At 38.7% G+C, this 16,864-nt stretch overlaps 1 protein-coding gene and 1 long non-coding RNA gene across 2 annotated transcripts in view; one reads left to right on the forward strand and one right to left on the reverse strand.

The window, feature by feature from the left end:
- Positions 1-45: 45 nt before the first annotated feature.
- Positions 46-14,668, forward strand: APIP (APAF1 interacting protein). Its single transcript, XM_079308385.1, is given in 9 exon segments — positions 46-212; positions 215-282; positions 2,529-2,629; positions 5,457-5,505; positions 6,869-6,986; positions 8,052-8,187; positions 10,748-10,915; positions 11,422-12,457; positions 13,018-14,668. Coding segments are annotated over 8 exon segments (774 nt in total). The 5' UTR covers positions 46-178; the 3' UTR covers positions 11,522-12,457; positions 13,018-14,668.
- A 1,124-nt stretch (positions 14,669-15,792) lies between these two features.
- The window catches only part of LOC306803602, a 43,338-nt gene continuing 42,266 nt past the window's right edge, over positions 15,793-16,864 (reverse strand). The window contains exon 3 of the long non-coding RNA XR_013774647.1: positions 15,793-16,800. This is a non-coding gene — a long non-coding RNA (uncharacterized lncRNA). The remainder of the gene's footprint in view (positions 16,801-16,864) is intronic.

Below are 16,864 nucleotides of genomic sequence, written 5' to 3' on the forward strand. Positions count from 1 at the left end.
GCCTCGATCGCCCCATGCTCGGGCAAATGCAGCCCGACGGACACCCGCGCCCAGCCTGGCTGGTGTCCCCGGGGCGCAGCCGCATCTCCTCCAGTCACTGTCGCTCCCGGCCCGCGGGAAGGGCAGCGGCCTCTCCCTCCCGCCCGCCGGGGCTCTGGTGGGTGCCCGCGGCCGGGGCATGCCCGGCGCTCCGCAGGCGCCCGCGCGGCCGCCAAAGAAGCCCCCGAGCAAGGACCCCGCGCGGGCCCTGCCATGGCGGCCGCCGGCGGGGACGCGGCGCAGGTAACGGGGGCCGGGGGGCGGCGGGGCCGCACCACCGCTCCGAGAGCGCCCGCCAGCGCGGGGGCTGAGGCTGCCCTTGAGCCTCGGTCATTAGCCAGCGGCTTCCCAGGTGCTAATTATAGGGAGGCCCTGGAGTAGTGGTGGATGGCGAGTTGACTGCGAGCTGGCAGTGTGCCCTGGCGGCCAGGAGGAGATTCAGCCAGCAGGAGCCTGGCGGAGTCAGTGCCCAGCATTGCAGGAGCAGTGTCCATAAACTAAAGCACAAGTTCCACCGCAACGCGGGGAAAAGCTTCTTTACGTTGGGGCTGGCAAAGCACTGGGATAGGCTGCGCAAGGGAATCCTGGATTCTCCCTCTCTGTAAATATTCAAAACCCAGCTGGAGGTTTTCCTGTGTCACCTGCTCTAGGTGACCCTGCCTTGGCAGGGGGATCGCACTGGATTGTCTCCAAAGGTCTCTCCAACCCTAACTATTCTGTGATCCTGTGTTAACATGTTATAAAATTTAGTACAGTTTCCAGAATGCTGCCAGCTGTCAGTCTGGCTGCAACTACAGCACTCATGACACTTATTGTGTTAACTGGGGTTGTTCAGGTTTGTTTTAGGATTTGGTTTTCTTTTGGTTTTTTTAATTGGTCTTTGAGGTTTTATGTGTCATCAGAGCCAGAACATGAGCTGACGGTGCTGTGCTTCATCAAACAGTAAACACTGAACACATGGAAGCATCACCTGGACAAGGCTCAGAACACCTCTCCAGTTTGTATGTGACACTGTTGGACAGACCAGCCCAAGCTTCAGAACCAGCAAGAACTGATACCAGGGACACAAGCAATATCAGCAGCCTACATAACGTGGCCTGTCAGGAAAGAGGGAAAAACTCTAGTCCATAAACAGAACAAAACCAAAAAAGAGCAGCATATTGAGTTGTCATAATACATAAGATGCTGTCACAGATGTGAAAGGGAAGACTATCTTCTGCATGTCCATGGTCTTTGGTGAAAGAGAACAAATTTTGTGACTCACTGTCATTGGAGGTTGTAAAGATGAGGTTAGAGTAGGAGATTGCAAAAGTTGTCAAACATGGCCCAGCCTGCCACCCCCAGTAATTCACCTCCCCAGTCTCCTGCCTCAGGAGCAGTGCCTTGTGCTCCTGTTCCATGCTGCCTCCCCACCCTTAGTTCTGCAAGTTCTCTACTTGGAGTACTTCTCTTCCAAAGCACTTCTTTCCAAACATTTCAACAAAGGCATTGGCACCAAGTAACCACTTGCCTACCATTTTTGCTGTGTGCTGCTTTTGCTTTGGATCTCTGTTGACAAAATACTCTCCACTAATGTGGATTCTTGCTGCTAAACAACATATTTTTCTTGGAAATGTTATTTGATGGGTGTTAATGACTGATGTGACCAGTAGAGCAGCTAATCATTTGTCATTTTAGAAAAAAATTTAAAGCTTCTAGTTGCTGCAATAAAAAAAATTAATCCTATAAAAAAAGGCAGACCATAAAAGCAGCTTCATCAAATAATGTAGGTAGAAATTTTACCTCTGACACTAGAGATACCTTTGGTTAATATATAGGTGCAGACATTATTGTAATAAAAAATGGAATATGGAAAAATACAAGATTTTTTTCCTTCTAAAGAAATATTAAAATAATGTAACTTGCTTTCTGACTAAACTGCATGTAAAGTAACTTTGAGTTATAAAAATGTAGGAATGTAAAGTTCATAAAATAATTTGCATCTATTTTCTGTGGTATTTTTGATTGCTGTTTAAAAATATATATTGACTAATAAAGTCTGTTCTACTGAAATTTGTAAGTCAAGAAAAATAAACCTACAGAAAAACTGATTTAATAGGAAAACTATTAGTCAAGCTTTTAAAAATGGATAATGTCAGATGCATTTATTTTCCCTTTTTTGTGCAATAGCCCATAACACAATCCTGCTGGTGTAATATGCACGGGCTACTGCACTCAAATAAATTTTAGATGAGACTTTTCCTGTGAGAGATAGTCAGACATGCCCCTTATTTGGGGTTTTGTTTGTTTCACGCTGTGATGTCCATGGCAGAGCATAAAGGGCATTGTGTAAACATGCAATTATTTTGTAATTGAAGTTCATTAGCATAAATTAAACCATTTTGCTTCAGTATGAAAGCCCTAATCCTTTAAGCTCAATTTGAGAGCTTGAATTCTTAGTTTTGAGTTGTTTCTGATTATTTTCATTTATTTTTTTAATTTCTTTTTAGGATGGGTTACATCCAAGGAATCTTATCCCAGAGCTTTGTAGACTGTTTTATGGTTTAGGCTGGGTAACAGGAACTGGTGGAGGAATCAGCTTGAAACATGGGTAAGTAATGATGAAAGAGAAATAATGTGGTGGTGAGAGAGAGGCTGGCTGTGTTTAGTAGTTGGTGAGAGCATTTCAGTTCCATGAGAAATGTTTGCAAGTCAAGAGTGAGCAAGAAGTTAGAGGGGGAAATTAACAGTATGTCAAATTTAACCATATAGGAGGGAGGTGAATAGTCTGAATTAATCATTGCAGGCCCTTCAATAGGGAGAAACTTCAGAAAGTGACCTTATGTCATACTTTTCCTAGCTTTGTTTAAAGTAGATGAATTGTCTTTAAGGAACAATGTTCCCCTTTTTCATTTTATTGACTATGGAATTTAGAGTGGGTTACATCAGGCTTTCAAATGCCAGTGGTTAAATAAGATCAGTCTCACCCTGGATGTTTTGCAGGCCAGATATTTCCTCTGAGAAGGAAATTACTGTTCTGCTGTGGTAATTTCTAAGGAGACAAATATTTTGCATATAATTAAAGCACAACAGGTAACAGCAACAATTTTTGGTCTGTATCTCCTACAAAGAAGCACCACTTTGTGTTTTAATTTGCTTGTCTCCTGCCTATTCATAATCCCCAATCCTTTTAGTGGAAACAGAGCTCCTCTCAGTGGCCACTGAAAAAAATATAACTCCTCAGGCTGCAAAAAGCCTTGCACAGTGCCTGCAATTCTGTACCCAGTCACAAGGTTGTGGCACAATCTTGAAAGTATCTGAGCTTTCATTTTTTCTGGTATACACTTGCATGCATGAACAACCAGCCATTGCTATTCAAATATGTATATTATATATATATATTTGTATGTATGAATAAAAGACCCTAAATGTTCATACTTGTGCTGTTTGGACTTTGTGCAGGTCATTTCACCTCCCCGCTTGATATTGCAAGCAAAACAATAACAGTAATAAAAATGAAATTAATGGAAAGAGGGTAAATTCTTGTTTTTAAAGTTGTCTATGGAAGGGTCCTTCTAGCACTAATTTGTCATCAGTAGTTAAATGTAGCCTATTTGTCATTCCAGTGCAATTTCTGTTGGATTTGGCAAGACAAATGGCATTATCAGAGAATGCATTAGCATGGCTTTCCTTAGTATTCTATAGCTTGTTTACCTGGCATTGATAGAAAGGAAAATGTAGCAGTATAGTTGAAATTTGATTCAAATATACCAACTGTTTTTACCAGCTAATCTTAATCAGCCTTACTCACTGTGATGTTCATATCAGCCATCAAGGAAAAAAAATGCCAATTTAGACTTGGCATAGCATATTAAAAATGGATGTAGAGTTCTTTGTGAGGTATCTTGTATTTGAAGACTTTCTCATCAGATTTTCTCTTTCTGGTTAAGTTCTAAAAAAGAAAAAAATCTGATTTAAGAAAAATTTTATCATAAGTAACTGAATTCACCACTTGATTTCTTATCTTGCTCATGCAAATGAATCAAGACTAAACTTATGCAATGCCAGCAGTGTTAATTCATGAATGTCAAAAATTACAAATATAAAGCCACATTTTTCTGTGCTTCACAGACATCACTATGAAAAGTACATCATCTTAAGTTTTATTTTTGGAAGAATTAAAATCACAGAATTGTTTAGGTTGGTGAAAATCCTTGATATCATCAAGTGTCCACCATAAACCTACCACTGCCAAGTTCTCCACTAAAACACATTTTTAAGCACCATGCCAAATGTCTTCCAGAGATGATGAGACAACTGCTTTCCTGGGCAGTCCGTTTCAATCCTTTGTAACCCTTTCAGTGAAGAATTTTTTCCTAATATCCAATTTAAACCTCCCCTGATGTAAATTTGCATGATTTCCTCTTGTGCTGCTGCTGGTTACCTGGGAGAAGACACCAGCCTCACCTTGCTCCACCCTCCTTCCAGGCAGTTGCAGAGAACAATGAGGTCTCCCCTGAGACTCCTTTTCTGCAAGCTAAACATCCCCAGCTCCCTCAGCTGCTCCTCACAGGATTTGTGCTCCAGACCCTTCACCAGGCTCCAATACTCTTGTCCAGAACTACAAACATCCCATGGTTCATAGGAAATCTGTCTGTAACTTGACTAATTATTCACTAGATGTCTCTGTGCTCCTGAATTTAGTACCTGACTACTGAAACCAAATAGTGATTGCAATTCAGATAGAGAGTCTAGTTGGAGGTTTTGTGCTAATAATGAAAATAATGCAGTACCATCTTGAAATAATTTTCGTTTCAATCAGTTTTTACAGTTGTTTGTTCATGTAGACTTTGCAGGAAGTGATGCACTTCTACTTAAATTTCAGTCATTTAATTGCACTGAATTAGTCCTATCTCTTTATCAACACAAGCATGGAACTGCACTAGAAACCTAACCTGCACAGTTAAAAAAAAAAGTATTTACAATGTTGAATGTTGCAGATGATTATTACTGTTTATAGATAGTTTATGGATTTTTATGTAATGGTTTTGTCACCTGCCTTGTCACAGATCAGTATCTGCTTGCAATTTCTCATTTAATTTTTATTCTGAATTCTAGAAATTTGAGTTCCTGCAGGCAGAGGCTGTTTTTCCTTGTTGGAAAAATAAGGCTGCATTTCTTACATGTGTTTTTAGATATTTGTCAGGTTGAAAGCACAGTTTTGGACACCTGCAAGTTAGAGATTTGATTTGCTCTTTTACAATTTGGTTCTATTTTGAAAACTATCTACTTGTCAATGTATGGAAAGAGCAAGAAAGTTTTTAAATTGTGAGAGTCTAGATTTGCTATTTCCTTTTTAGTGGCTCAAGAGCTCAAATGCCTGCACAGTGGAACAGTCATTGCTCAACTGTTTACTGACTTTTCTCATCTGTTCCTAGGGAAGAAATTTACATCGCTCCTTCAGGGGTCCAAAAGGAAAGAATACAGGTGTGTTAAACTGTACTTGTACCTCAGAGCTCATCCTGACACAGATGAAAGTGCCTTTGTTTAGAGTTTCATTTTTCCTAATGTGAAGTTACAAACTTGTTATGCTGTTGACTACTGCTGATTACTGAAACAACTGATGATTTCTCCCAGTACTCCACTGTCATAGCAAGTCAGTATGTGTTTCAGTAGCCAGTGTAGACTAGTCTTGATATTCTTCTTGCTCTAAATTAACACAAAGCAGTGTGAGAGTGGAGCATTACTCCAGTCCAGCTTTATTCTTTGTCAGGCTTGGTTGGCTTTACCTGTCTGGCTGCAGTTTCAAGTTATCCACCTAAACAGACATTAACACCTCATCGCTGTTTATTTTGGTTTGAGTGATTGCAAATATTTATCTTGATATTCTCAGTAAATAACTGGGCTTTCCCCTTGAAAAGGTGACCTTGTCTATCTGTCTGCTTTCCAAAAAGCCCCAAAATATAAGAGGAGGAGAGAACAGTAAACAATACCTATTTTATGACCGTATGGAATTCCCCCAGAATACAGTAATGCATGGCAAGGATTTGTCATCTCATCTATCATGTCTAGCTGAGGATAGATATGGTGAGGAGAGAAAGGAATTTCTTCACTGATAGAAACTGGGGTCTCACAGCCAGTGTTCACTGGGGATGTGGAGAAGTGAGGCAGGCAGAGGTATGTAAGATAACCACAATGGTCTGGTCTGTGCTTGCAGTAATAGAGGATTAAGCACAGTCAGTGAGGAAATCTCCTGTAATTGTGTTTTCTGCTGATTTTTAAAATAACATTAAAATTTTATTATTATTCTGAACAATTCTTTCTTCTATTATGAATAGCTAATTGATGCAAAGGTAATATTTATGTAAAGCTACTAAAAACAAAGTTTAAAAAGAAATAGTTCTACAAGTTAAATGTATTATTTCTAAGTTTAACTCGTAGTTTGTTGGTTCTTTTAAGTAGGGAAGGAAAGTACATCTACATTTCTTATTTTGAATCAGTTACTACTTTTCCTTTTAATCTGTGGTGTTACTGAGCTACACTATCTCTTTTCTGAGAAAATTTTACAATTTTAAAATTTTACAATTTAAAAATTAAAATTTTTACAAATAGCTGCATGGCATCAGTTTGAGGAAAAAGAGTATCTAATATTAATTTCCATTACACAGTGTTGGTAAGTACTATTAGATAGTGGAATAAATGTGATAACTATTTTACAAAGTTAAAATCACATTCTGTATTAAATACATGGTTTGTATATATTTGTTTCTCTACAGGGAAAACAAAACTATTTGAGGTCAAATATCAAACAAAACTATCACAGATCGAAATAATTTCTTCTTTCTTGCAGCCAGAAGATATGTTTGTTTGTGACATGAATGAGCAGGACATCAGTGGTCCTCCACTGCACAAGAAACTGAAGAAAAGTCAGTGCACACCTCTTTTTATGAATGCCTACACCATGAGAGGTATGTAGCAATGTTAGCAGGTCAGCAGTGACTGAAACACTGAACATGTACATCCACAAAATTGCTTTTCAATATTCTTTAGACATAGAAGTTGTAGTGATATAAATATGAAACTATGAAATAAATTGATTTGCAAAGGTATATGTACAGTGGGATATAATCCATAGTAACATCCTTGCAGTATCACTTGCAATTTAATCTTCTCTTATAGCTATACCTATGATCACCTTTTCAGCACTGATTTTTAGTGCAAAATATTGGTAGGTTGCAGGGGAAGCCTGGGATTACAGCAGTTTAATATCAGTGGTTTTGCTAATTCAGCTATTACTGTTTAAATTCTTTTGCATCCATTGGCTGAGATTAACAGTTATAAATTAGGAATAGGTAAAAACAGTATGAAACACTTCTTTTGCAGGTAGACAGCAATAGAGAGCTTTTGATGTTGTGTAAAATTTACATCTGTTATTTTAGAAAGGATTTAGGGAGTCTCTTCTGCTCTTCCTGCACAAGCATCTTACGTGTGTACTCAAGGAGTAGCAACATTGCATCTTTATAAGCAGATTATAATTACTGTCTACCTATCTTTCCATCATGACACAATAAGATAATGATGAATGTTTTTTCAGACAACAGCAGATAATTGAAGAAAACATGAAAAGAAAATAAAAGGCTTTAAACTTTCATTTCACAAATAAGTTCTTTATAATCTTTATAATTCTTTATAATCTCAGAACTGGTAAAATTAAGAGTGTCTCAGTCATTGCATTATGTAAAGAAATGTACAAGTAGTGTATCTGCTTGAATTTGTACAAGTACTGTCTCTCCTGGAAATTGTCACTAACTGAAAGTTAACACAAGTGTCCTAAAACAATCCATAATTATCCCTTCTATGTGAGTAATTGCCTCATACCTTCATTTAGGTTGCTGTGTATTTTTTCCTGTCATACAGCAGATCACCATTTGCTAAGATGCCTAATCAAAGGAAATTAATCAAGTATGTGAATAAAAATTTCTTAATAGACACATTTTAAAATTAATTCTAAATTTTCTTTTTTCTATTCTTAGGTGCAGGTGCAGTGATCCATACACATTCCAAGGCTGCTGTTATGGCTACCCTTCTTTACCCAGGGAGCGAGTTCTCTATTACCCATCAGGAGATGATAAAAGGAATCCAGAAATGTACTTCAGGAGGCTATTACAGGTACTTCTTTATATTTAGGAAAAGAGGCATGATATTTGATCATTTGTTTTCAGCAATTTAAATACAAGTAATTTGAGTTATATACTTGAAAGTGTATAGTACCAAGTATTAGAAATAAGAAGTAAAAAGACCTCTGGAATGAATGAGTCACCACTGCTTTCTGTAAGATCTGAAGCCTGTGGAAGAGATCTGAGATAAAATCTTGTAATGCCAAGGCTGCTGTGGTCTGTTGAGCTACAGGAAGAAGCCAAATAAAGAGCTACATCCTGAGATGTTACCACATCTGTACAACATTCAGCTGGAATTGGAGCCAGCCAACACCAGGTTGGATTGATAGCATGTACAAACTACATTTGGGTGGACTTCACATATCACTGCCTGTGCTAGTTTGGGGCATGTTAAGAGAATAGAGGATTTCAGATTTACTTGACAGAGTTTGAAAGAAAATTCAGAATAAACAGCTCATTAAAGATAATGTTATTACTTTTCAAGGATGAGCTCTGAGGTAAGTGCTGAGTTATTCCAAATTATGTGTGATGGCTTGTTTTGAGGTCTCCACCCACAGAGTGTTGAATTGGGATCTGCAAACAACATTTATATAACATGTGACAAGGAGATGAGAAATTGAAATGCTAAATTCTTTCCACTTTTTGATGTTAATTTTTGTATCTAACTATTGCCCTTTGGCAAGGGAGCAAGCCATATGTGATTTTACGCCCAGGCATATTTTATTCCATTTTGGTTGACTTGCCAACTTCACTTTCTTGTCACCATTAGCATGTGCATTTTTAATGTGGTAAAATACAGCCCTTGTATTAAATTGTCTAACAACACTGTTTTTTTAAAAATCCACAACAATTTTTTTATATATGTATTTTGAATGCTCAAGCACTCCTAAACGTTAGTCAGGAAACATTGTATTTATTGGGTTCCATACCTCCAAGTTTTCCTGTGTCATTCTGTTAATTTACCAGAAAACCTCAAGAAATCAAACCTCCAGGATGAATGAGCCATATTCATCCATACTAGACTGATTCCACTGTTTGCCTCACACAAGTCTCCCCATTGAATGCAAAAGGAAAATGGGACCTTACAATAGTATTGTACAAAGTACAATATGGGAGTTTTCAAAAAATGGATTACATGTTGTTTCTAGTTACTTAAATCTTTTTTGGAAGCTGTCCAGGAAAATGCTACAGATAGAATAATCAGAAGTATATGTTGGCCTAAATATGACTCCAGTGATCCCAGACTAGTTTTACCTTTGATTTCCATAGAAGGAGAATTAGATAAGTAGTAAACAGCTTTGAAAGCCAGACTACTACAAAGTATTTTACATCAAGGTTTGACTAAATGTAGGCTACTTACATTTCAGTTAAAAAAGAGATACCAAGTATTTGGCTCATTCAGAGTCTTCTTGACATTTTTTAGATATTGGTTCTTGATAGAAAGCTTAGGGTCCTGGTTAGGAATCAGTTATGGTATTTATAGCAGCTTCCAAGCTCAAGCAGCAAGCAGAACCTAGGAAGCCAATCTATTAACTCATTTGGCCTTATTAGTAGCAAACACCCCTAGTGTAATTTTGGTGATCAGAATTTATAAGTAAAGTCAAAGTAAAGCTTCAAATGCCACTTCATTTTCTTCATTCACTGTTTTTATAGCCTTCCTTGAGAAAGCATCAGCATTGAGAACCATAAGGGATGAGACTTTATCTTTTGAATATTTGATTTAAAGTACAAGCTGTTGGTGTTGGGTTTTTTTACCATTGCATGCTTTCTGTGTTTTACAAAATAAAGTACTACTAGCATCCACTCTTGAAATATCTATGTGATCTCAATGATAAATCTGAACCTGAACTGGGGACTTATTAAAACTATTTAAACAAGTTTCTGCTAGTGTTAATTAAGGTTCACACAATGCCAAATATCCCAGTCCTCCTTCAGAAGAAACTCTTAGGCAAGTTCCACTGTGTAACGTGCATCATCTTGTCTTTGGAACTGGGGTTCTCAGGCTCTCTTAAGATCACATGTAGCCCACCAATGACTCCATCACAGAGAATTTATTTTTCATGTGTTGACTCTATCTTCTATTTATATGCCTTAGCAGGACAATCTTCCAGGGGCTTTTTGGACTACCTAAATTAATTTTTTTCTCTCCTCTCCAGCAAATAGCTTCATTTCCTTCTTCATGGTATGATTCTTTTAAATAATTTAGTCTGAGGTAAAGCTTGTAGATGATGCCAGTACAGGATGAAAAGTTTGAAAAAGTTGTAGAGGGACCCAACTACAAAGTGATATGGCAATAAACAGCTACACCTAATAGATTAAAGTGTTGGGGTTTTTTGTGCCTCAAGTGTAGCTCAGATATTGCCAGCATAATATGTGTTTGGGAGTGAGATATGTTCCTGAGAATTCCTATGCTACAGCATGAGTCACAAGAGAAGAGCATAATATCTAGTGCTGAGAATTTCACATTTTACACTCTCTTTTTTAGGGATAAGCTTCATACATCCAAGCACAGGGATTTTTTAAATACATGAACATGGTTTTTTTTTTTATAGATATCACGATACACTAGTGGTGCCTATCATTGAGAATACACCAGAAGAGAAGGATCTCAAGGAGAGAATGGCACGTGCAATGGAAAAATACCCAGACTCTTGTGCTGTCTTGGTCAGACGTCATGGTGTTTATGTATGGGGAGAGACATGGGAAAAAGCCAAAACCATGTGAGTACAGTTCAGGAATATGCTATCTCTTGCCTCAAGATCTTAGTGAACTTGGTGCTGTGTATATTTCAAGCCCATGGACTATGATTCAAAATATTAAGGCCTCACTGCATGTATAGGGAACTTCTGGGAATGGGAATTGCTTGATTTTCCTTCCATATCAATATTGGCTGATAGGGTTGCCAACATTTTCATTTCAGACAAGTCAACATGGAAACACGTGGGCTATCTCTGCTTTTATATGACACCTGGCACTACTGTTTGGTAGCTCTGCCTAGTTCCATTTTTGGAATTTACCTCATCTGCTGATGGAAATGCAGCAAATCAATACAGTGTAGCAAAATGGTACTTTCCATTCCACAACATTGGAAATAAAGAATAATAGAGCTGTCCAGTCAGACTATCATCTTGGTGATAAAATCTTAAAGAAGGAAAATACTAATTTTCATAAAACATGGTAAGACTTGAGCTTTACTTACATTGCATTTTTTTCCTATTTGTTTTAGGTGTGAATGTTATGACTACTTGTTTGATATCGCAGTGCAAATGAAGCAGCATGGGCTAGATCCTTCAAAACATCCAGTGGGAGAAAATGGGATCTTGTAAATGTCAACAACATTTATACTCAGGTGTGAATTTATCTGTAAGGATGATCTGTTTGGAGGGAGAGACTACAGATGACACCATCACTTCAGTCTTCTTTCACACTCAGGAAACTTCAGTATTGCTCATCTCCCCCAGTCTGCTCCATTACCACTGCAGTTGTATCTAGGCCTGAAATACTGCTCCTTTTCTAAAAATAAAAAATACATGTATTCATAGCTAGATATGTCCATTGTGTATTTAGTACCAAGGTACAGCAGGGAGTGTGATTTCTTTTTAAAACAGAACAATATCAACCATTACCAGAAAAGCCAGTGGACTGAAAAGGCCAGAGCCTAGGGAGCTGATCTGTATGGAGATGTCTGAACACCCACTTTTGTTCTGCTTGCAGGATCAGGTATGATTTCAGACCATCTCAGTGATGTTATATGCTGGGTTGGCTGGGGGTTTTAGGGCACTAGGTATTTTCCTTCAACAGACTTGGTTGGTTTGAGTTTCACTGGTGTCACCTGTTTACCTCGTGCAGGAAATCACGTTGACTTTCTACTGTAGCAATGATAAGTTTTGACAGTTTTCCTAAGAAATTCTTGAAGTTAAAGTCCATAGATAACATGATCAGGGTGTACTTTACTTGAACTGAAACAAGTCTCATGTAAGTTATGTACAGCTTGCTACAGCAAAACGCAGTGGTAGCATAACATTTCCGAGTTGGAAAATACAAGTTTAAAGGTGCTTGTACCAAAATTATAAAGGAATTTCATGACCAAAGCAGTGGTGCAATTAAACAGGATATGCTAACGACAAGTGCTCAGGCAGCATGAACCCACAGCAGGCAGGGGCTTGGCTCCTCAGGCATTATTTCCACCCCAGAGGAGGAAGCAGTGGGACAGGAGGTTTGCTGTCAGCGAGGTATTTATGGTGCTGCCACACCTGCACAGGGCTGCTGCATGGCCCACCAGAGCCACTCCAGAATTACTCCCAGCCCCGCCCCTGGCAGCGCGACCCTCCCCTGCCAGTGGCACGTGACCCTGCCCCATGGGACATGTGACTGCTGGGGTGTCACACGACACCGCCTTCCAGGCCACATGGCTGCCGGGGGTGTCATGTGGCCACATGTCCCCGGCCATGTGACTGCCGGGGTGCCATGTGGCTCTGTGCCCCTGCCACGCGATTGTTGGGGGTGTCAAATGGCTCCACCCCCATGGCCACGTGACTGCTGGGAATGTCACGAGGTCCTGCCTCCAGGGTCACGTGACTGCCGCAGGTGTCACATGGCCCTGCCTCCCCTCCTTGGCCCCGGGGTTCTGTGCATGGAAGGTATCCCATTCCCATGGACACAAAACTCACCCCCGGTTTCCTGATATCAGTATGGAGGAGTTTGGCACTCCAAGGGCAGCCAGCGTTCAAGGTGGTGACAGCTTTGGTCTGGGAGAAGTCCTGCACTGTTCTGAATTTTAGCATGCAGAAACCCAGGCCCTTTTCCATGGGAAATGCCCTAGCACTGATATTCCTTTGCCTATTTGTTATGGCAAGTTTTAGAACATTTTTGCTTTTACTTTGTTGCTCCTGTAAAGATTTCTTACATGATGATGGCAGTTCCAGCTTTCACCCCACACTATTGAAGCCAGAAGGGGGTGCTGATCCTCAGCTGATTGACAGATCTCAGCAGAAACTTTTAACTGTTAAATGCACCCAAGAAGAAAAGGAGAGTTAAAAAACCCAACTACTGAACAAGCATTGCAATTTACAAGTCCTAGTGAATGCCACAGTAGGAGGAATGAAAATTCAGATGCAAAAATACTTGGAAAGACTTTGGAGAACTAATGTCACATTTTTGTTTTGTGCCTTAAAAATTCATATTTCAACAACCTGCATTTGTTGATCCTGCTGTAATGCTACATCATTTAACTTTAAATAAGTCTCCATTTCTGAAAGTTATTTAGCTTTTATTCTTTGAGAAAAAAAGTGAGGCCAACCCCTTAATTAGAAGTTAATAAAGTTTAAAGTGTTGTTTGAACTTTTGATTCCTTCATATCATGTTTGTTTATGGATTTTTTTTTTTTCTTTTCTAAAATTAAGCCTGTAGCGTATGTATTTTTAAATTCTCCTATTTGTCATTATAATGACAGGAAATTTTATAGCATGTATTTTGTAGTTTTTACTGAGAGACTGCTCTGGGTCTTACATCTTTAAATTCCTTCACTTTGAATAACAACTTTTTATGACCTCTGCTTAGCCCCCCCAAGGTAGATCTAATCAAACTGCTCATTAAAGTACAGTCTCACATAATTATGGCACTTAATGTCTTCTTTGAGAATCTTCTGGAATGCCCCCCTGGTGGCATCAGTGTAAGCCTCGACTGACCAAGTTTCTAGTTGAGTCCTGAGTCCTCAGTCCCGAGGGTGAACTGGGACAGGCTAAGTGCCAGCTGACTCTGTTTTCTGCTAGGGGCCATGCATTCCCACCACTTCCCCTTCCATCATCTCTGGCACTTTCTTTGAGCTTCCATGAGGTGAATTAGCTCTTCAACCTCAAATAAAACTATTGTGGGAGGAAAAAAATATTTCAATGATTTCCTACTAAGCCACTGGTAAAAACATTGAATCAAATCAAAGGTGAGTCCAGGGAAAGAGGAGATGGGTGATGCCAGAGGTAGCAGATGTCAGAGATTGCAGACACCACTTCCCCCTTTTCCTGGGGATGACAATGAAGGTTGGTGTTTTGGGTATTTAGGCATGTTTGCCCTTCCCTCTTGTGCATAGCTCTGTACCTGCAACCTTTAACCCTCAGGGGGTTAAATAACCTTGGTTATTGTGAAATAATGATTATCACTAAGTAACTGCAGGTTGTTGGCTATATGTTTATTGATATGTTTTTTCATTATTAGACACTTGTTTGTTAGTGGCACATACCTTGCAGTGATTCCACATCTTCTCAGTGTGTGTGGATTGCAGTGAGAGCTTGTGTGAAAATGCTATTTTTTAGACCAGAGAGTGACTTTGGACAGGCTGCAGCAGTTAAGCATAAAATATCCCTGAAGTGTTTTCAAGACTTGAGAGGTACAACTGACCTGAAGGGAAAGCAGACTGTAACTCTCCTAGCTTTTCTTCCCTGTGGACATACTAATAAAAATACTTCTTCATGTGACAATCCAATTAGTCTTGAAGTCCAGTTGCCATCTATTCATTGTGGCCTTTAATTCTTTATTTAAACTGCCTGATTTTTGCAAAAAATAACTTTCTGTGATATGCTGATGGTGATTTCAGAATAGCTGATAATTGTATCATTCCATGATACTGATGTTTTGGAAGGATAAAGAACATTTTACATTTGATGTTTTTGGTTTTGCATATACAATGACAAACCATAAAAGAACACTTATAAGGAAAGGTATTTTTTACCAAATATATTCCTTTGGGGTTGTGCTACTTACAATATTCACTTTCTCATGCAGCTAAAATTTGCCACTCTGTAGCCTTTTTAAAATCTGAAAATCATCACATTTTTACAGCAGTAGTTAAGTTCTTTCATACAGGATTCCTAGATGCTCAGAGTTTCATTCAATGATTTGGAAATGAGTAAAATGCACCCTTCTCATGTCTTCTCATCAAAGAAAGTATTGCCTTTACAACTCTGGTGGCTTCATAACCATGTGAAATTATTTCTGTTTCCTGAAGTACTCAGAGAGCTCTTGCACTTCAGCTCTTATTTTTGTAAAACAAAAATAGGAAAATATCTCATATGATTCAAAGCTTCTTAACTCACATAATTTTTCAGTCTATCTCTTTTCCTGATATGAATAGTAGGCTTATAAGCCAGCTAGGTATTTTTCTCTATGTTTGCAGCAAAAACTTGATCTCCATCGAAGCTGATTATCTAGGTTTAGTATCACCAGATAGGCTTATGGCAAAATGACATAATTCCCATTTAAATGGCTCATCCAAAAAGCTAAGTAAGTTCCAACGTTTCTCAATAAAAGTAACATCCTAGCAAACATCCTGCTTGCTTTCCAAGAAGGAAATAAAACTGCAGAATACAGGATCTTGAAATGTTAAAGAGATAGAATGCTTAACTTACCGTAAGCAGTTATGATGCCAGTAATATATTCTGTCATGAATGCTGTAATGCTTGAACAATTGGCATCCTCTTCAACTTTGAAATTATAATTTAAAAATTAACATTAAAAAAGCCCACTGACTAGTGGGACATTGCAAATAAACCAGTATCCTTCCTCTAAATTTTTTTTTTGCCACACATTTTGCCAAACAGGTTTGTGACAATTTTTTGCTATTTTACAGAAGATGGCAAATTGGGAAAAGGACACCTGGAACACTCTAGATGGATTACTCTCACACTGAGGAGTAGAAGAAAATACATAGTTTGATATTAATCCTTCTTGATTTCAAAATAGTTTAAAAACCTCTGAAAATGCTTCAGTTTTCAAGATACTTTGTATTTAAGTTTTGTTTTAAGGGGAGGCGAACCCTTGCAGGTTTTGGTTTATTTTTTGTTTTGTTTTTCCTACCTGTTAGGTGAAACAGAAGTTGTGCCTTAGAGAACCAAGTTGTGTCCAAGGACAGCCCTCTGAGCTGAGACAGACTTGTAACAGTGTGTGGAGGAGCCTGTGATTGCACTTTGCTACCAACTAATCTAAGCCTTCATGGGTCTGGACCTTTGCTTAAATTTCAAGTCAGCTTAGTGTTAAAGGCTTAATGTTATTGCAGAAGAATACTACCTGACCTGATTTTTAAAAGAGTGAATTTCTAAGTCCCTGAGTCTGAAAAAGAGCTCTCAGGCATTTTTCCTGGTACTGCTGAAGGTTTTGCTGCATATACTAGATGGTAAACAAAATCTGGATTTTGGTTGACTTGTTTAGCACAGAATTGTATTTCTGCTGAATATGAGCACAACAATTTCAGCATATACTGACTGGACCATTGCAAAATTATTGTGGAGGTGAAACCTCTAGTGGGACCACAGCCATTGCCTATTTCTTAGGATTTTAATCTATTGAAATCAAAACCAAATCCAGATATTAAATTAATAAATTTTTCTATAGTCTTCAGACTTCATCTAGCATTTTCTAGTTTTTGCTGGAAAGAAAATCAGTGACTGCCTAATGCTCAGTACATAAAATGGATTGAGCATCTTTGTCCAGATGGGCAATCATGGAAGTTCATACACTCTGAGTAGCATTGACAGACACTCTCTGTACTTACATAAGTGTGTTGAGCTTTTTAATTCTAAGATGCTGTGCTGTTGGACTAGCAAATTTCTCCCATCTGCAACAGATAAAATTACAGGTTAATCTCCAGAAACCAGATCAACAGGATTATTATTTAAGTA

The sequence above is a fragment of the Erithacus rubecula genome (assembly GCF_903797595.1).
Source record: "Erithacus rubecula genome assembly, chromosome: 6".
In the NCBI taxonomy this organism is placed as follows: domain Eukaryota; kingdom Metazoa; phylum Chordata; class Aves; order Passeriformes; family Muscicapidae; genus Erithacus; species Erithacus rubecula.